The 22,698-nt window shown below is 38.0% G+C and overlaps 1 protein-coding gene across 6 annotated transcripts in view; it reads right to left on the bottom strand.

Moving 5' to 3' along the window:
* Positions 1-22,698, bottom strand: part of CDKAL1 (CDK5 regulatory subunit associated protein 1 like 1) — a 654,793-nt gene that overhangs the window by 454,402 nt on the left and 177,693 nt on the right. For all 6 annotated transcript variants that reach the window (XM_033434817.1, XM_033434820.2, XM_049716364.1 and 3 more), the window contains one exon: positions 10,082-10,130. In XM_033434817.1, coding sequence (XP_033290708.1) covers positions 10,082-10,130 — 49 coding nt within the window. The remainder of the gene's footprint in view (positions 1-10,081; positions 10,131-22,698) is intronic.

Raw genomic sequence — 22,698 nt, forward strand, 5'->3', positions numbered from 1 at the left:
CCTCCCGGCCTGAGTGAGCCAGAGCCCCCGAATCAGCGGCTCCTTTAACCCCGTCCTGTCTAAGCTAAGAACAGACGCCCTGCGGCGACCTACACGCAGAGGCGGGGCCAAATCCAAAGCTGAGCCCCAGGAGCTGTGCGAACAAAGAAGAGAAAGGGAAATCTCTCCCAGCAGCCTCAGGAGCAGCGGATTAAATCTCCACAATCAACTAGATGTACCCTGCTTATGTGGAATACCTGAATAGACAACGAATCATCCCAAATTGAGGAGGTGGACTTTGGGGGCAACAATATATATATATTTTTTCCCTTTTTCTCTTTTTGTGAGTGTGTATGTGTATGCTTCTGTGTGTGATTTTCTCTGTGTAGCTTTGCTTTTACCATCTTTCCTAGGGTTCTGTCTGTCCGTTTTTCTTTCTTTTTTTTTTTTTTAGTATAATTTTTAGCACTTGTAATGATTGGTGGATTTGTTTTTTGGTTTGGCTGCTCTCTTTTTTTTTTTAACTACTTAAAAAATTTTAATAATTATTTTTTATTTTACTGACTTTATTTTATTTTATTTTATCTTCTTCCTTCCTTTCTCCCTTTTATTCTGAGCCGTGTGGATATCAGGCTCTTGGTGCTCCAGGCAGGCATCAGGGCTGTGCCTCTAAGGTGGGAGAGCCAAGTTCAGGACACTGGTCCACAGGAGACCTCCCAGCTCCATGTAATATCAAACGGCGAAAATGTCCCAGAGATCTCCATCTCAATGCCAAGACCCAGCTCCACTCAATGACCAGCAAGCTACAGTGCTGGACATGCTATGCCAAACAACTAGCAAGACAGGAACACAACCTCACCCATTAGCACAGAGGCTGCCTAAAACCATCATAAGACCACAGACATCCCAAAACACACCAACAGATGTGGATCTGCCCACCAGAAAGACAAGATGCAGCCTCAGCCACCACAACACAGGCACTAGTCCCCTCCACCAGGAAGCCTACACAAACCACTGAGCCAACCTTAGCCACTGGGGACAGACACCAAAAACAAGGGGAACTATGAACCTGCAGTCTGCAAAAAGGAGACCCCAAACACAGTAAGTTAAGCAAAATGAGAAGACAGAGAAACACACAGCAGATGAAGGAGCAAGGTAAAAACCCGCCAGATCTAACAAATGAAGAGGAAATAAGCAGTCTCCCTGAAAAAGAATTCAGAATAATGATAGTAAAGATGATCCAAAATCTTGGAAATAGAATAGAGAAAATACAAGAAACGTTTAACAAGGACCTAGAAGAACTAAAGAACAAACAAACAGTGATGAACAACACAATAAGTTAAATTAAAAATTCTCTAGAAGGGATCAATAGCAGAATAACTGAGGCAAAAGAACAGATAAGTGACCTGGAAGATAAAATAGTGGAAATAACTACTGCAGAGTAGAATAAAGAAAAAAGAATGAAAAGAACTGAGGACAGTCTCAGAGACCTCTGGGACAACATTAAATGCACCAACAGTTGAATTATAGGGGTCCCAGAAGAAGAAGAGAAAAAGAAAGGGACTGAGAAAATAATTGAAGAGATTATAGTTGAAAACTTCCCTAATATGGGAAAGGAAATAATTAATCAAGTCCAGGAAGCACAGAGAGTCCCATACAGGATAAATCCAAGGAGAAACACACTCAGACACATATTAATCAAACTATCAAAAATTATAATTCAAAGAAAAAATATTAAAACCAGCAAGGGAAAAACAACAAATAACACACAAGGGAATCCTCATAAGGTTAACAGCTGATCTTTCAGCAGAAACTATGCAAGCCACAAGGGAGTGGCAAGACATATTTAAAGTGATGAAGGGGAAAAACCTACAACCAAGATTACTCTACCCAGCAAGGTTCTCATTCAGATATGACGGAGAAATTAAAAGCTTTACAGATAAGCAAAAGCTAAGAGAATTCAGGACCACCAAACCAGCTCTACAACAAATGCTAAAGGAACTTCTCTAGGCAGGAAACACAAGAGAAGTAAAAGACCTACAATAACAAACCAAAAACAATTAAGAAAATGGTCATAGGAACATACCTATCGATAATTATCTTAAATGTAAATAGATTAAATACTCCAATCAAAAGACACAGACTGGCTGAATGGATACAAAAACAAGACCCGTATATATGCTGTCTACAAGAGACCCACTTCAGACCTAGAGACACATAAAGAATGAAAGTGAGGGGATGGGAAAAGATATTCCATGCAAATGGAAATGAAAAGAAAGCTGGAGTAGCAATTCTCATATCAAACAAAATAGACCTTAAAGCAAAGACTATTACAGGAGACAAAGGACACTACATAATGATCAAGGGATCAATCTGAGAAGAAGATATAACAACTGTAAATATTTATGCACCTAACAGGAGCACCTCAATACATAAGGCAAATGCTAACAGCCATAAAAGGGAAAACAACAGTAACACAATCATAGTAGGGGACTTTATTAACACCCCACTTTCACCAATGGACAGATCATCCAAAATGAAAATAATTAACAAAACAGAAGCTTTAAATGATACATTAAACAAGATGGACTTAATTGATATTTATAGGACATTCCATCCAAAAACAACAGAATACACTTTCTTCTCAAGTGCTCATGGAACATTCTCCAGTAAGATCATATCTTGGGTCACAAATCAAGCCTTGGTAAATTTAAGAAAGTTGAAATCGTATCAAATATCTTTTCTGACCACAACGCTATGAGATGATATCAATTACAGGAAAAAAATCTGTAAAAAATACAAACACAGGGAGGCTAAAGAATACACTACTTAATAACCAAGAGATCACTGAAGAAATCAAAGAGGAAATCAAAAACTACCTGGAAACAAATGACAATGAAAACACGATGACCCAAAACCTATGGGATGCAGCAAAAGCGGTTCTAAGAGGGAATTTATAGCAATACAATCCTACCTTATGAAATAAGATACAGCTCAAATAAACAACCTAACCTTACACCTAAAGCAAAAAATAAGAAAAGAAAAAGAAGAAACAAAAACACCCCAAAGTTAGCAGAAGGAAAGAAGTCATAAAGATCAGATCAGAAATAAATGAAAAAGAAATGAAGGAAACAATAGCAAAGATCAATAAACTAAAAGCTGGTTCTTAAAAAAAAAAAGGCTGGTTCTTTGAGAAAATAAACAAAATTGATAAACCATTAGTCAGACTTATCAAGAAAAAAACGGGAGAAGACTCAAATCAATAGAATTAGCAATGAAAAAGGAGAAGTAACAACTGACACTGCAGAAATAAAAAGGATCATGAGAGATGACTACAAGCAACTCTACGCCAATAAAATGAACAACCTGGAAGAAATGGACAAATTCTTAGAATTGCACAACCTTCTGAGACTGAACCAGGAAGAAACAGAAAATATGAACAGACCAATCACAAGCACTGAAATTGAAACTGTGATTAAAAATCTTCCAAGAAACAAAAGCCCAGGACCACATGGCTTCACAGGAGAATTCTGTCAAACACTTAGAGAAGAGCTAACATCTATCCTTCTCAAAGTGTTCCAAAATATAGCAGAGGGAGGAACACTCCCAAACTCATTCTATGAGGCCACTATCACCCTGATACCAAAACCAGACAAAGATGTCACAAAGAAAGCAAACTACAGGCCGATATCACTGATGAACACTGATGCAAAACTCCTTAACAAAACACCAGCAAACAGAATCCAACAGCACATTAAAAGGCTCATGCACCATGATCAAGTGGGGTTTATCCCAGGAATGCAAGGATTCTTCAGTATACGCAAATCAATCAATGTGATATACCATATTAAGAAACTGAAGGAGAAAAACCATATGATCATCTCAATAGATGTAGAGAAAACTTTCGACAAAATTCAACACCGATTTATGATAAAAACCCTCCAGAAAGTAGGCATGGAGGGGACTTACCTCAACATAATAAAGGCCGTATATGACAAACCCACAGGCAACATGGTGCTCAATGGTGAAACACTGAAACCATTTCCACTAAGATCAGGAACAAGACAAGGTTGCCCACTCTCACCACTCTTATTCAACATTGTTTTGGAAGTTTTAGCCACAGCAATCAGAAAAGAAAAAGAAACAAAAGGAATCCAAATCAGAAAAGAAGAAGTAAAGCTGTCACTGTTTGCAGATAACATGATACTATACATAGAGAATCCTAAAGATGCTACCAGAAAACTACTAGAGCTAATCAATGAATTTGGTAAAGTAGCAGGATACAAAATTAATGCACAGAAATCTCTGGCATTCCTATACACTAATGATGAAAAATCTGAAAGTGAAATCAAGAAAACACTCCCATTTACCATTGCAACACAAAGAATAAAATATCTAGGAATAAACCTACCTAAGGAGACAAAAGACCTGTATGCAGAAAACTATAAGACACTGATGAAAGAAATTAAAGATGATACAAACAGATGGAGAGATATACCATGTTCTTGGATTGGAAGAATCAACATTGTGAAAATGACTCTACCACCCAAAGCAATCTACAGATTCAATGCAATCCCTATCAAACTACCACTGGCATTTTTCACAGAACTAGAACAAAAATTTCACAATTGGTATGGAAACACAAAAGACCCCGAATAGCCAAAGCAATCGTGAGAAAGAAAAACGGAGCTGGAGGAATCAGGCTTCCTGACTTCAGATTATACTACAAAGCTACAGTAATCAGTATGGTACTGGCACAAAAGCAGTAATATAGATCAATGGAACACGATAGAAAGCCCAGAGATAAACCCACACACATATGGTCACCTTATCTTTGATAAAGGAGGCAAAAATATACAGTGGAGAAAAGACAGCCTCTTCAATAAGTGGTGCTGGGAAAACTGGACAGCTACATGTAAAAGAATGAAATTAGAACACTTCCTAACACCATACACAAAAATAAACTCAAAATGGATTAAAGACCTACGTGTAAGTAAGGCCAGTGTAAGTAAGGCCAGACACTATCAAACTCTTAGAGGACAACACAGGCAGAACACTCTATGACATAGATCACAGCAAGATCCTTTTGGACCCACCTCCTAGAGAAATGGAAATAAAAGGAAAAATAAACAAATGGGACCTAATGAAACTTAAAAGCTTTTGCACAACTAAGGAAACCAAAAATAAGACGAAAAGACAACCCTCAGAATGGGAGAAAATATTTGCAACTGAAGCAACTGACAAAGGATTAATCTACAGAATTTACAAGCAGCTCATGCAGCTCAATATCAAAAAAACAAACAACCCAATCCAAAAATGGGCAGAAGACGTAAAGAGACATTTCTCCAAGGAAGATATACAGATTGCCAACAAACACATGAACGAATGCTCAACAGCATTAATCATTAGAGAAATGCAAGTCAAACTACAATGAGATATCATCTCACACCTGTTAGAATGGCCATCATCAAAAAATCTACAAACAATAAATGCTGGAGAGAGTGTGGAGAAAAGGGAACCCTCTTGCACTGTTGGAGGGAACGTAAATTAAGACAGCCACTATGGAGAACAGTATGGAGGTTCCTTTAAAAACTAAAAATAGAACTACCAAACGACCCAGCAATCCCACTACTGAGCATATAATCTGAGGAAACCATAATTCAAAAAGAGTCATGTACCACAATGTTCACTGCAGCTCTATTTACAATAGCCAGGGCATGGAAGCAACCTAAGTGTCCATTGACAGATGAATGGATAAAGAAGATGCGGCACATATATACAATGGAATATTACTCAGCCATAAAAAGGAAATGAAATTGAGTTATTTGTAGTGAGGTGGATGGACCTAGAGTCTGTCATACAGAGTGAAGTAAGTCACTTCTTCAGAAAGAGAAAAACAAATACCGTATGCTAACACATATATATGGAATCTAAAAAACAACCCAACAAAACGGTCATGAAGAACCTAGGGGCAAGATGGGAATAAAGATGCAGACCTACTAGAGAATGGACTTGAGGATACGGGGAGGGGGAAGGGTAATCTGGGACAAAGTGAGAGAGTGGCATGGACAAATATACACTACCAAATGTAAAACAGAGAGCTAGTGGGAAGCAGCCACATAGCACAGGGAGATCAGCTCAGTGCTTTGTGACCGCCTGGAGGGGTGGGATAGGGAGGGTGGGAGGGAGGGAGACGCAAGAGGGAAGAGACATGGGAACATATGTATATGTGTAACTGATTCACTTTGTTATAGAGCAGAAACTAACACACCATTGTAAAGCAGTTATACTCCAATAAAGATGTTAAAAAAAAAGGTAAATCCTTCAAATATTGTACTTCTTCCCTCAGCTTTAATTACATATCTTGTTCAACTATCAAGACGATACAAAAGAAAATCCTGAAGTCTTTATAATATGGTGTGTCCTAAAGCAAATGCTATAAATGGATGGAATTCTCAGGCAACTAGTGTGGCACAGTGAGGACTCATTCAGCATATCTGAAATTCTCCAGGCTGCTCCAACCAAGACGGATATAAAGGTAATATGCTTTGTTTGGTTTTCTTGGAATTACAATAGATTTAAATGTTTTTATCACCAGTGTATCTTATTAATACCTTTTTAAAAAATACTATTTGGTATACCACAAGAAGAATGCAAACAGGCTGTGGCAGAGGCTGCGTGTCCCAACCCCCTTCAAGGAAGACATATGAAGACAGCCCAACAGGAATCAAATGTGGAAACAAGACAGTTACAGCAGAATCCTCTCGTCGGGCTGCATTCCATCTGGCCCTCCTCGGCACAGCCTTCTTCTCCATGGAGCATTTATCAATCAGGGTCGCAGCAAAGCAGATGGCACACTGCATAACTGAAGAGATTTTAATAAAGGGACTATTTACTAAAGCTTGGCAAGTAGAAAAACCAACAAGAGACAATGCAGTGCTCTCAGGCTAGCAACAATGGGGTGTGTTTTCACCCCTGGGCCTGAAAAAGCAAAGGAAAGGAAGAGTTACAGGAACCCGCAAAAAAAGATGAATAGAGAGGGCCACCTGACAGGAGTTGTGACCTTCAGGTTAGGATGGGCAGGTAAGAAGGGAGTGAGAGAGGGGAACGAATCCTCCCATTTCACACTCTAGTCACACCCCCAACCTCTAACTGGAGAAATCCAACTAGATGCCAGGTAGCAAGGATCCTACGGATGCAATCCACACAGGTCTGCCTCCATGGACACACATCAAGGTGCGGAAGGGTGGGGAATGGATCTGGAGGGAAACAGAACTTACCCACTTCTGTGCAAGATCCTAAGATGAATGTGAAGCAAACTGCAAATAATATACAAGACATAGCGAACAGTACAGCTGACTGGAGCAAAAGGTGTATGTACGGAATTAATGGAAGAAAAAGTGGAAATGGCAGAATGAGGTAGAAGTCACAAGTTAGTTTGGTAGGTAACAGGCAGCCACCGAAGGTACACATACAGGAGAGTGAGATATTCCCAGAAAATGACAGCCGTATATACAGTCTGATTGAAAGGAGCATCACTGCAATCGGAGGTCAGTTAGATTATTCCTGCACCCTAAGTATTAAGGGGGTAGTAAGAAGTAAATATTAACATGCATTTCCCCTAGTATACCCCAGGTATGTCAAAAGTCTTATCCATTTAATTCTCTCCATTTTAAACTGAGAAAACTGAGTCTCAGAAAAGTAACTTACTGAAAAACAACCAACAAGTAGTTAACTGTTACAAGGACCACATTATTTCACTAACTTGTGCTGTCTTGTAAGACTTGGCAGTAGAAAAAGAAAGTGAAGAATGGAAGTTTCAGTGACAGGCCCAGATCTCCATTAACAAGAAGATCTCAGATGAGTCCCTTAACCCCCTCCTGGATCAGCTTCCTCATCTGCAAACTAAGGGTATCTAACAAAATTATTTCTCCCATCTCTGAAATTCTCCTGTTGTATTACCAAGACTTAATTCATCAATCTTCCCACCCTCAAACCAACCTGCCAGTGAACACCCACAGCAACTTCATCTTCAACTCATCTCTTGCTGTAGACTATCACAGTTAAACCCAACTACAGTCTCTCCAATAAACCCACTTAAGCAAAACTCTTCAGTGAGATGCTATCCCTAATTAACCCAACCTGGAAGTGATAGGCCTTCTGTGATATTGTGATATAAGAAATACATATTCGGTCACCATCCCCAGTTCTTGGTACAGATCGATCTCCTAAAACTCTTATGATTTCCTGAGTGATAGGGTGAAAGGAGCATCTTTTGTTATTCATAATAAGCCCCTTTCAAGCAAATCTGAATTTGTAGCAATGAGCTAACTCTTGGAGGAAACAGGCTGGTTGGTGTCATCCCTGATGACATATGATGTGGAGCATCTTTTCATATGCTTATTTTCCATCTGTGTATCTTCTTTGGTGAGGTTTCTGATAAGGTCATTGGCCCATTTTTTAATCAGGTTGCTTATTTTCCTGTTGTTGGGTTTTGAGAGTTATTTGTGTATTTTAGATTACAGTTCTTCATCAGGTATGTCTTTTGCAAATATTTTCTTCCAGCCTGTGACTTGTCTTCCCATTCTCTTGACACTGTCTTTTGCATAGCAGAAGTTTTTCATTTTAATGAGGTCCAGCTCATCAATTATTTCTATCACAGATCATGCCTTGGTGTTACACCTGAAAAGTAACTGCCATACCTATGGTCACCTAGATTTCCTCCTGCATGATCTTTATTGTCATTCAGTTTTTTAAAAGTATTTAATGGCTCGTATATGCCTGGTACTCAAGCGACAATACCCTCAAGCATCCTGAAGCACTGCTTTAAGAAGTTCAACTGAACAACCGTTAAGGCAGTGACTCTCAACTGGGAGAGAGCACAGCCATCGTGGTATAGTATGAACGTAGTGTCAAATTTAAGAGAACAGGCATCGGAATCAGACTGCCTAGATTCAGATTCCAACCATGCACTTACTACCTGTGTGCCCCTATGTCACAACTTCCTCTTCTAAAAACTGAGGAAAACAGAGGAGGTACTCACTGTACTTCACAGTACTGTTGTAAAATTAAATGACTTACTCCATGCTTAGCATAGTGCCTGTCACACTGTAAGTGCACAATAAATGCTAGTAGTGATACTTCTAGACCTTACAAGATGGGGTTGAGGTATAGTTTGAAAAACAATATTCAAAGTTATCACTGCTACAAATTTTTAATCGTGACATTTCATTTTATTTCAGGATTTCAAGGAAGACTAAGGTATAGTCTAAAATTCTCATATTCTGTGGTCACCTAATAAATTAAAGACTCAAAATGTGCAAGGTATGTAAGGCATGTGGAAGGTAGTAAATACAAGCCAGCAGGAAGAGTATGTGGTTAAAAATCTCAATTTGATGGAAGTAGACTGTTTTTTTTAAAACACAAACTCCCATTTATTAAAAAAAATGGTAAAAATTTTAAGTGAGAACCTCAATTCACTTAATATTTTAATATCATATTATCAGTTTTCATTTGTACTAATCTAACAGAAGAAAAGTAGACTATATTTACAAATTAATCCACAGAATTAAGAATGGCTTATTCCTCAGTGGCTTCAATAAGAATCTGTTTCAAAGAACACTGGCTAATAAAACAATCAAAGCATAATTCTATTTTCTGTAACTACAAAAATTATACATAGAAGAGGAACCAAAACTGAATACTACTTTTAAAGTACTTTCAGAAGGGATAACTACAGCTAATTATGTGCTATAAAAACAAGAAAATAATGTCAATTATATCTCAATAAAACTGAAAATAAAGCTGTTTCCTTATTTTAAAATTAAATTCTGTCTTCCTGATCTGAGGTTCAAATTAAATCTATTTTACACTAAAATAAAAATAAGATTTTTTAAAAAGACTATACCTGACATTTATAAGCCATCCAAATATATGCCTCCTATATTGGATTGGCCAATGCACAAAGCAGTCAAGGACAAAATTTTATGATTTTTGTCCAACAATAACTTCCATAAAAATGCTTAACAATATTAACTAAGTAGTATTTTATAATACAGTTCAAATAATATATACATGTGCTTATCTGACTTACAACAATTACCTTTAATTGTTTCCTCCACAACTTCTACCACACGATCTATCTGTTGAACCTAAAAAGAAAACAAACTGTTAGACAAGCAATTTACATGCAGAAGAAACAGCAATTTTTGTTTATCATAACACATTTCGAAGCACACAAATGCAAGTTTTCTTTAATGCATTTGGAGATATTATAAGAAATACTCCATATTGTTTTGTGTTACAATGAAGTATGAAATTATCACTCTCCTGTCCTCCAATTATAATTGAAGAAATCATATTACATTTAAATAAACTGCCTGGAGTTCTATTAGGATAGCCTATCAACATAAACTCAACACATCCTGAGATATAAATTGCAGTTTAATTAAAACATGTATCTTCACACAGAGCTTCAAGGAAAATAGCATAATATGACAACCTACACAAAAGGATACATGCTGGTATTAAGAAGATCTACTCCAAATTTTATGCTTTATTATTTTAACACTGAAACCCCTTTTAATGAATTTCTACCATGTGCCAGGTACCCCGCTCAGGTCCGTGGAATACAAAATCAAATAACAGCTCCTGCCCTAGACACAAGTGACTAAGGAAGATTTCCCAGGGTACCATGGGAACACAAAGAGAAGATAATAAAACACATCTGAGTAATCCAGCAATGCTCCTCAGGGAACCAGAGATGGCTCTTGAGGGATAAAAAGGATTCAGATAGGAGAAGCCCACTAAGGGGATTCAGTTAGAGTGGCTACAGTTTGGAAGGAAAATGAAAAAAGCAAAGATTGTAGCCCAAGAAGCTAGAGGAAGGAGAGCAAGACAGGTAACAAAAGGTCATACGTTGATATTTCTTCTACATTTAAAATCCTCAAAATCATTATTGTTTTATCACAAAATAGAAATATAAAAAGGAAATAAAGTAACTCATAACACTTTCCACTCCTCAGATGAAATCACTCATAACAGTTTGATGAGTAGATACCAAGTGTTAAACATTTACACATAATTCTGTTCTGTAGCGTTTTCTTCCATAACAAATTATTAGATAGACAGATAACAGATAAAATAACAGACCTCAGCTTGATTTGTTTTTCTATACATCATCAATACATCTAGGTCTACTTCATTCATTTTACTAGCTGCCTACTCTCTCACATATGGATATAACATAATGCATTCATACAGTTCAGTAGCGATGAATTCCCCTACTGATGAGCATTTTTGTCACTCCTAATCGTTCATTATTATACAATAATGTTGCAATGAACTCAACTGAGACAAGAAGAACCTTTTAAAAACACTTTATTTAAAATGCAATGTCACATCTCTTTGAAATATTCTTTTGGCCTCAGTGCCTTACAGGAAATAAGGGAAGACTTGACAGAACACACTTGAAACCAGCTCTGCCTGTGACCACTCAGCCCAGCATGATGGTAGTAGTAACAATAATTATTGAGAAATTGTCAAAGGCAAAGTAAATCTCAGAGAAAGTAAGCTATTTAGTCCTAAACAAACCTACCTAACTGGAGATGGATGTGTCCACCTAGAGCCACTGGAACCATTAAGTTCTGGTTTTATTAAGAGAATCCACATGGCTTCCTTATAGAATGTGATCAAACCCAGGATAACAGAGAGTTCAAAGAGGAAGAAGTAGCCAGCAGTGTCAAATGCTTCAGAGATGACAAGTAACATAAAGACTAAAATGGGTATACCTGGTTTAACAATAAGGGGGTCAATGAACCCAGTTCGGTAGTAATGAATCATAAATAAGAAAATGGTGACAGCTCATACAGACAACTCTTACAGAAAGCTGGGTAGAAAAAAGAGAAAGAGGACTCCTGATAGCTAAAAAAAAAAAAAAAATTGAGTATCCATGTGTTAGTACATTTAATTCTTTCTTTCCTTCCTTCCTTTCTTTTTTAAAGTTTACATGCTGAGGAGAGAAAGGCCATAGATAAAAAGGAATTGAAGATAGAAGAAAAAATTGTTGGAGCTAGGTCCTTCAGGAAGTAGAGAGGGTAAGATCCAAAACACAGGTAGTAGAGACACAAGCCAGAATGGGAGAGGGGCCAAGTCATCTTCTGAGACAAGGGGTTAGGAGGGGAGCCTGAAAACAGATGCTATTACTCTTGTAGAAGTCAAAGAGGATATTAAAGAAGATTCCCATCTGTTGGCCTCAATTTTCTCAGTGAAATAAGAAGCAAGTTCATCTGCTATGAGTGAGCAAGCATATTGTTAAATAAGAACAGAGTGGATGTTTAAAATACCTGTTAAAAGTTTAATACCTGGTTAAAAAAAAAAGAGAGAGAGAAGTCTAGAAACACATAAAAATTGCTACAGTATTGAGATACCAGTTGAAACTAGATACCATGAACTTTTAACAATGACTCCATGTATAGCTGTCATTTTCCTCAGGGCCCAGCAGATCTTATGTAGGAACGAAACAGTCAAATGGACTGACCCAAGGTTCGTTCATTCCATCATTTATTCATTCACTCATCATTTGTTAAACATCTAACAAGTGCCAGGAAGGTTCAAAAGTCTGGGGAAATAGCACAGAGATTTACAGGACAGATGTGAAGGATATGGAAAAAAGGAAACTATGCTGGATACCATGAAACTTTAAGTATAGGTTAGATAGATAAAGAAGCAGCAGAATCAGAAAGGAGAAATAAAGTGGCTGGGGGTTGAAGGAAGGAAGGAATGAAAGGAAAGGGAGGGTGGGAAAGAGGAGCAAGGATGGAGAGAGATAAAGGATAAAAGAGAATAGGAGGTTATAACCGAGTACAGATATAGGTATTTAGTATTTTTGAAGAACAGCAAGGTCCAAGATCTAGTCATGAGAACAATTTGCTGAAAGAGTTTGATAAAGGTGATAACCACTGGAGTTGAGAAGTAAGGAAATAAGGTTAGAGTGTTGGTGAGACATTCCATATGGACACTCAGATTGCCCACGATATTAGAAATACAGGTAGGATAAGGAAGGAAGAGTTGATCAAATTTCCCAGTGAATGTAGGTGAATGACCAACATATCAGTTGAGGAAAAGACAGAATAAAAGAAGTACAATATAAAATAATTCAATAATGGAACCAAAACAAAAATGCTTTCCTATGCAGTTGGAGACATCACAGTTTAAAGAGAGTATTGCACCCAATCTCGTAGCACATGGACTGAATAAGAAGCGAGTTCCCTGGAGAAAAGTCAGAATAACATGTGGAGGGAGGAGTTAAAAGGTTAAAAAGTTGCGGGTAAGCTAAAACTGTAAAATTCTTAGAAGAAAACAAAGCCATAAATCTAGATGAATCTTGTATTAGACAATAGTTTCTTACTATTACATCAAAAGAATGAGTGATAAAAAAGGCAAACTGAACATCATCAAAATTAAAACCTCTTGGTACATCAAAGGACACTACTAGGAAAATAACAAGACAACATAGAAAATGGGAGAAAATTTTTGCAAATCATATACCTGATAAGAGACCTGAATCTAGAATATATAAAGCGCTACTTGAACTCAATAAAAAGACAAATAAGCCATTTAAAAATGGGCAAAAGATCTGACTAGACACTTCTCCAAGAAAGATATACAAATGGCCAATAAGCACATGAAATTATGTTCAACATCATTAACCAACCAATAAATGCAAATCAAAACCACAATGGAGGAAGTGGGCAGTTACTGTTTAACATGCATAGATTTTCAGTTTGGAAAGATGAAAATGTTCTGGAGATGGATGCTGGTGATGGTTCCACAGTAGAGTGAATGTATTTAACGCCACTGAACTATACACTTAAAACTGATTAAGATAGTAAACTTTATGTTGTGTATATTTTACCATAATAAGATACTACTTCATACCCACTAGGATGGCTATAATCAAAAGGACAGACAGTAACAAATGTGGGCAAGGATACAGAGAAATTGGAAGCCACATCACACATCGCTAGTGGGAATGCAATAAAATGGGGCTGCTCCTTTGGAAACCAGGCTGGCAGATCCTCAAACCATTAAACCATATCATCCAGCAATTCCAATCCTAGTTGGATACCCGAGAGAAATGCAAACGTATGCCCAGACAAAACTTGTACACAAACAGTCACAGCATTATTCATAATATGCAAAAGGCAGAAACAACCTAAGTCCCATCTACTGATGAATAGATAAACAAAAGGTGGTACATGTCCATACAACAAAGTGCCACTGAACCATAAAGGGAAATGAAGTATTAATAATGTTAAAACATTATGCTAAAGGCCAGAGGAAAAAACCAATCAACATACTGTCTGATTCCATGCATATGAAATGACCATAATAGGGAAATTTTCAGAGGCAAAGTAGATTAGTGATTACCTATGGACGGGTGGTGAAAGAAATGAGAGGGACTGCTAAGGAGTACTGTGTTTCTTTTTGGAGTGATGAAAATATTATAAAATTGACTGTGGTGATGGTCGCATAACTCTGTGAATATACTAAAAACCACTGAATTACACAACTTAAATGGGAGAATAGTGTGGTGTTTGAATTATATCTCAGAAGGGCTGTTATTACTGCCACTATCCCCCCCAAAAAAAGGTTGAGGGTGGTCAAATGTTCTAATGTCAAGGTCATGAAACTCAAGAAAAAACTGAGGAAATGTTCCAGTTAAAGGAGACTTAAGAGACCTGACAACTGAATGTAACTTTGGGTCTAGATCTGGGATTTTTCTCTTCCTATAAGGGACATTGGAACAATTAACAAGATCTGAATAAGGTCTGCACACTAACTGATAGTATTTTAACAATGTTAAATTCCTGATTTTTATAATTAGACTATAGTGATATGAGAATAGCCTTGTTTTTTAAATATAAGGACATTTAGAAGTAAAGAGGCATCAGGTTTACATCTTGCTCTCAAAAGGATCAGGAAAATGTCTATATATAAAAACAATAAGTAAATTTGGTAAAATATTACCATTCGGGGAATCTGGGTAAATGGTATATGTTAATTCTTTATTTTCACCACTTTTCTGTGAGTGTGAAATTATGTCAAAATAAAACTTTAGGGCTTCCCTGGTGGCTCAGTGGTTGAGAGTCCGCCTGCCGATGCAGGGGACACGGGTTCGTGCCCCGGTCTGGGAGGATCCCACATGCCGCGGAGCAGCTGGGCCCGTGAGCCATGGCCGCTGAGCCTGCACGTCCGGAGCCTGTGCTCCGCAACGGGAGAGGCCACAGCAGTGAGAGGCCCGCATACCGCAAAAATAAATAAATAAATAAATAAATAATAAATAAAACTTAAAGTGTGTGCATGGGTGTGGGTGTTGAAGAGATGAAGATTTTCTTTTACCCTAATGGTCACACAGAATTGACGTGAATGCATCAATTCTGAAATGCATCAAGCTGAAAATATATGCTCTGACTTTGAAAAAGTACTTGATTATCACATTCACTTTTAAGGCAGAAAAATAGATATTGCCTACTCCTGATCAGTAATCGCTGGGTGGTATGGGGGGAATCCAGGACTTCAAAAGGAAGGCTCTACCAAACTTTAAGAAAAAGAGAAAAAAGCATTTGATTACAAAAAGCAGGGGGGAAGTTCATTAAATGCTTTAAAGAAAATGTTGTGTCACTTCCATTTCTAGTAAGGAGGATACTGGAGGAAGCAGTGGGAGAAAAAAAAGAAAGAAGAGGAGACTGAAGAAAGAGAGAGAAGAGTCGGGGAGGGGGAATTAAGTGGAAGAGGGAGAGGCTGGGAGGCAAAAAGAACAGGGTGGGAGGCAGGGAGAGAAGAAAAAGCAGTCCTGAGTGAGAACAAACTCAAGATTCACATACAGTAATGAGGAATATATTGAATTCATTCTGGGAAGAAAAGGAAAGCTGTTCTTAATTAACACTATAAATTGTAGCCCTGAATACACAAGAGCTTAGTCTCTGCCATATAATTCAAATAAAATAAATAGAACAGTATCTTGTGTCCTTCAGGCACTTAGTTATAACCATACAGGAAAAAAAAAGACATGCGGTATGTTCTATTACAGACTCCATATGATCTTGACAATGAAGAAAGGAGTTGGTGAATAAACAATTCATAAATAACATTAATGAGTCATTCTGCTGCAGAACTTTTAAAAGAAACCCATAAAAATATTTTATTCAGCTATTATGAACTACTCCAAATTTATAACTCAACATATACTGAAGAAACAAACCTATACAAAGCCACCTAAAGCAAATAAAAGAGCTGTTCTGAAGTTTCCTAATTGTTTCAAGCAGTGCTCTCCAACAGAACTTTCTACAAGGACGGAAATGTTTACACACTGGGCTGTCCAACATGGTAGTCACTAGCCACATGTAGTTACTGCGTACTGGAAACACAGCTAACTGTGACTGAGGAACTGAATTTTGATTTTAATTCACTTAAATATTCACCTGTGGCTTTTGGCAACCACACTGGAAAGTGCAGGTTTAGAGTATGGCTAGGACAGCTACCCAGTTTGTGGTGCCGTGTTAAGGAAGCCCTAGGAAGCTAACACACACCTCAAACACAATTTTGCCAACTAGGCTAAAATAAAAGAGTCGTCAGAGAACAGGCTAATACTGTCCTGCAGTCAGAAGTTCAGCTTTCATATGCACTTGAAGTATCTGTTTTTCTGAACAACCAGCAGCTAGATAAGTTGCAACCAGACTACTAATGACACCGTTGATAGTTAACATTTCTTGAGCAATTACCACGTCCCAGGCTCCGTGCTAACACACCACATGCACCATCACTTTTAATCCTCAGAACATCCCTTAGCAGTAGACACTTACTGTTATTTCCTAGGCTGAGGGAACTAAGGCACGAAGGTATCCTGCTAAATTCTAGCCAAGTGGTCTTAGTATATCTTATCTAGGAATGGCACATAAGAGGCACGTTTTGTGAATTTCCCTTTTCCTTTACACACCGAGGTCATTACTAACTGATCACAAAACGATATCCAACTGAACTTGGACTTTCAAGTTAACCAGGCAACAACTATTCCCCCAAACGCTCACCCACCAATCACCTCTGCCGTGCATGCATTCACTTGACAAATATCTATTAAGCACCAACCAAGCACTACGACTGTTCTAGGAACGGGGGATCTAACGGTGAAAATACCAAGTCCCCGCTTCATGGGCCTTACATTCTATTTGGAGGAGACAAACAGGTAAACAACGGAAAATGTTCATTTCCTATCATGATAGATGCTATGAAGAAAATAAAATCTGGGAGTGGCCGGAGGAGGAGAGGGCAATTTTGCTACAGTGGTCCAGGTCAACCTCTGGACAGGCAGCATTGATGCTGGGACGTGAACCATAAGGCAGAAGCACCAACGTGAACGTCCAGGGGGAAGAGCACATACAGGGGTTGAGAGACAGAAGTGATGGCGAATGAGGGCCATCGTGGTAGGAGATGAGGTCAGATAATCAGGGAAGGAAGGCTATGTGAGACCTTGTAGCTCATGTTGTGCCGGTTACACTTTATATTCTACCTGCGAAAGGAAGTGTGATTGGAGGGTTAACTGAACAATCTCAGTAGCATCGCTCAGGCTAATTCTAGAGCACTCTCTCTCCACATTTCTCTATTACTTGGTGTGAGGCTTTTTATACTTGTATGAATCTCGCTGGGGTTTTACTACCTCTTGATTTTATCCCAAGACACTTCAAATCCTTTCAAGAGTAACAAAGGTTAATAAATTATAGATACACATCAACATAGATACAGAGGAACTCTCTCATTAGCTCTCTTAATTTTGATTGTACATAAATAAAGTAGGACAACCTGTCATTTCATTCTAATTAAGAAATATCAGACCAACACTTTAAAACCACCTAAAAACTCTATCAACCTTTAAAAGAAAAAAATGCCTTTCTTTCTATCTCTGTGAAGAACTATACTATAAAAAGCCTTTTCCATTAAATGCATGTTCAGATTTTTCACTTTTACCATGATGGGAGCTTGATCCAATAATCAGCATTTGACAGGTTAAAGTTCAATACTGACTTCATGGTAAAAAAAATATTTTTCTCTCTAAAAAATTTTCCTTCAAGCTGTTAAGAGAAATCCCTACCTCTATAAATGGTATTGGAAGAGCTCAGTTTCCAAATCTCTTAAATTTGGAGAAGTCCAGAGCAGGCACTAGCTAACTCTGCTGGAAGACAGAGTTCTTGAATTCACAAGCCCATGAACAAGTTTACTAATGTTACACAAAAGAGCATTTGATGCTACATGTGGTTTAACTTTTTCAAAAAAACTGTCTCATCTGCCAGTACAGTTTCATCTTCTTTCACCTCTTCATTGAGAAAAATTCTTCCCCAGCAGTACAAATAGCCCTTTCATCAAAAGTTATATGACAGCACATTCCACACACCACTAAAAGCATATTTTCTACCTGAATGGTACCAGTGAGTGACGAACACTGAGTAAGAGATAAAAATTACTAAGTGAAAGATGAGGCCAGGCTAGATGGATGCCAGCAAAATGGGGATCAGTACCAGGAACTTTTCCCCCTTAAATCCAATTAAAATACCTATAAAACTTTCTCACAGGGGTTGGGGGGGGGATCTTTAAGAAACTAAAATCAACATGCTAAATTCAATTACATAGAGAAACATTCTTTGGGACATTAGAATATTATAGCCATATTAAATAATAGGACATGTTATAAAGTAAAAAATTATACATAAAGTAATACTAAAGTTGAAAACAGTAGTACTAGAATAAAACAGAAGTACACATTAGGGATGTAAAACATCAACTAATAAACAATGTTGCATGTAGTAGGCAGAATAATGGTCTCTCAAAGATGTTCAAGTCACGATCCCAGAACCAGAGAGTAAATTACCTTCCATGGCAAATGGACTTTGCAGGTGTGATTAAGATTAAACACCTTGAGATGATGAGATTAACCTGGATTATCCTTAAAAGCTGAGGATCTTTCCCATCTCCGGATAGAGAGAGAGATCAAGATAGAAGAAGGGTCAGAGAGAGATGGCACTGCATTGCTGGCCTTAAAGATGGAAGAAGGGGGCCACAAGTCAAGGAATGTGGTGGCCTCTAAAAGCTGGAAAGGGCAAGGAAGAAGACTCCCCTGGAGCCTCCAGAAAAGGATGCAGCCCTGTCAACACCTTGATTTTAGCCCAGTAAAACCCATGCCCAACTTATCTCCAGTATCGTAAGATAATAAATACGTGTTGTTTTAACCAACCACATTTCTGGTAATTTGTTATGGGACATGTGAAACTCATACATTAATTAAGAAACAAACATGATAAGAGCACCATCAAAGAGGGAAGGGAAATTTTAAAAATAAATGCTGCTGGAACTGAGAACAATATGGAAAAAAATAAATGCATACTTCATATTTAACAAATATTCACTCAATAAGTATTTACTGAGCCAGACACTGTAGTAAGTACAGAAACTAAGGTAAAATATGTAAAGCTGGGCTTCCCTGGTGGCACAGTGGTTGAGAGTCCGCCTGCCAATGCAGGGGACACGGGTTTGTGCCCCGGTCCAGGAGGATCCCACATGCTGCGGAGCGGCTGGGCCCGTGAGCCATGGCCGCTGAGCCTGCGCGTCCGGAGCCTGTGTTCCACGGCGGGAGAGGCCACAGCAGTGAGAGGCCCGCACACCGCAAAAACAACAAAAAGTAAAGCTGTAAAATAATAGCACACAGAATCCCTGGCTTTGTGGAGCTTGTAAGTGTCCACCACAGTAAACTGCAGACAGAGCGAAGAGCTGAACAAATCCTTTCCATAATTTAAAAAAAGGTCTAAAAGAAAAAGAAAAAATATATACTTTATCAGACCTGTTCCTCGATCCTGGAAACGTAAATTTTAAGTTTTGAAACCACAGGAGAAACTACCCACTCATTCCCCTCTCCCTCAAATTCCAAGTTTCTAATATATCAAAATTTTAAAAGGCAATGAAAAATAATGATAAAGAGACACACAAATTTTCCCAAGTTAAAATAGATTCCCTGCTGTTGAGTTGTAGGAGTCCTTTAGATATTCTGGTATAAACCCTTTAGGAGATATGTGTTTTGGAAATGTTTTCTCCCAATCCCTGGCTTATCTTTTCATCTTAACAGTATCTTTGGGGGAGCCAAAGGAATTAATTTTGATGAAGTCCAATTTATCAATTTCTTTTCTTCTGTGTCCTAAGAAATAGCTGTATGTGGCTACCTAAGAAACAGTTTCCTAATTTAAGGTCACCAAAAAAGAGGGGAAGGTGATAAAACTTTATCAAAGATATATGGATATTAAACAATCACAGAAAATATGCTCAACATCATTAGCCAACAGAGAAAACAAATTAAAACCACAATGAGATGCTACTCATTCCTAGCACAACAGCTAAAATTAACCTGGGAGTACCAAGCTTTGGTCAAGATGTGAAGCAAATGAACTGCTGGTGGAAATGCAAAATAGTATAGCTGTTTTGGAAAACACTCTGGCAATTTTTAAAAGGCTGAGCAGATGCTGACCATATGACCAAGCAATACCATTCCTAGGTATTCACCCAAGAGAATGCAAACATAATTCACACAAAGACCTGTGCACGAATGTTTACAGCAGCTTTATTCTTCATAGTCCCAAACTGGAAACAACACAACTTTCCATCAACTTGCTAAATGTATAGACAAACTGTGATCCATCCATACAGTGAAATAATTCCATACAATAAAAAGTAACAAACTATTAATAATCACAACAAAATGTAAAACAGACAGCTAGTGGGAAGCAGTCACATAGCACAGGGAAATCAGCTCGGTGCTTTGTGACCAGCTAGAAGGGTGGGATAGAGAGGGTGGGAGGGAGGGAGATGTAAGAGGGAAGAGGTATGGGGATATATGTATATGTATAACTGATTCACTTTGTTGTAAAGCAGAAACTAACATACTATTGTAAAGCAATTATACCCCAATAAAGATGTTAAAAAATAATAATAATCACAACATGTATGAATACTGAATAAATCATGCTAAGTGAAAAAAGAAACAAAGTAACATATACAGGCATACCTCATTCTATTGCACTTCACTTTACAGCACTTTCCAAATACTGAGTTTTTTATAAATTGAAGGTTTGTGGCAACCCTGCATGGAGCGAGTCTATTGGCAGCATTTTTCCTGCAGCATTTGCTCACTTCCTGTCTCTGTGTCACATTTTGGTGATGCTCACAATACTTCAAACTTTTTCATTATTATATTTGTTGTGGTGATGTGTGATAAGTGGTCTTTAATGTCACTACTGTAATTAATTTAGGGCAGCATGAACGGCGCCCACATAAGACAGCAAACTTAACTGATTACTGAAATGACAAAAAAGGATTTAGACTATTACATAAACTTAGTTGACAAAGAAGCAGGATTTGACAGAACTGACTCCAATTTTGAAAGTTCTACTGTGGGTAAAATGCTATCAAATAGTACTGCAGGCTGCAGAGAAACTGTTCATGAAAGGAAGAGTCAGTCGATGCAGCAAACTTCAGTGTTCTCTTATTTTAAGAAACGGCCACAGCCACCCCTCTTCAGTAACCACCACCCTCATCGGTCAGCAGCCATCAACACTAAGGTAAGAGCCTCCAACCCCCAAAAGACTGTGACTCACTGAAGGCTCAGATGATGCTTAGCATTTTTTAATAATAAAGCATTATTTAAAATGAAGGTATGGGGACTTCCCTGGTGGTCCAGTGGTTAAGACTCCATGCTCCCAATGCAGGGGGCCCGGGTTCGATCCCTGGTCAGGGAACTAGATCCCGCACACCCCCATCTAAAGATCCTGCGTGCCGCAACTAAAGATCCCGCATGCCCCAGTGAAGATCCCACCTGCTGCAACTAAGACCCAGCACAGCCAAGTAAATATTTTTTTAAATAAAATAAAATTAAGGTATGAATACATTTTTTAGACATAATGCTATTGCACACTTAAGAGACTACAGTATGGTGTAAACACAACTTTTATATACGCTTGAAAAGCAAAAAGATCATGTGACTTGCTTTACTGTGATGTTTGCTTTATTGCAGTGGTCTGGAACCAAACCCAAAATATTTCTGAGGTATGCCTATAATTCCATTTATTTGACATTCTGAAAAAGGCAAAACTATAGGGACAGAAATCAGAACAGTGGTTTCCGAGGACTGTGTTTACTGTTTGCTGGGGGTGGGAGTTGGGGGAGCTGACCACAGAAGGAGACAAGGGAAATTTCAGGTGCCATGGAAATGTTCTGTACGAAATTCATCAGAGGTGATTTCATTACATGTTAATTATATTTCAATAAATTGTACTTAAAATAACAAAAAATTAGTATCAATAACATACAAGAAAATAATTAACATATAATGAATAAAGGGCATATAGAAATAACCACTAGATTATACTGCTTCTGACACTTACCTTTTCACACTATCTTATCCCTACCCTCCCTCAGTCTTTCACCCTGTCATGTTGATTCTGACTTAAGCATTTCATTGAATGTAAACTCTTTCTTTCCACCCTATTTATTACTCATCTGCACTACTCCAAGCTACACCTCTTAAAATTAGCGCCTCCAAATTACACTCAAATCAGGGTGCACTTCTTGCTATTCCTTCTCCCTTCCAGGCACCCTTAAGCACACATGCTTTTCCTTAGATAC

Source organism: Orcinus orca, chromosome 10 (genome assembly GCF_937001465.1).
Source record: "Orcinus orca chromosome 10, mOrcOrc1.1, whole genome shotgun sequence".
Taxonomy (NCBI): Eukaryota; Metazoa; Chordata; class Mammalia; order Artiodactyla; family Delphinidae; genus Orcinus; species Orcinus orca.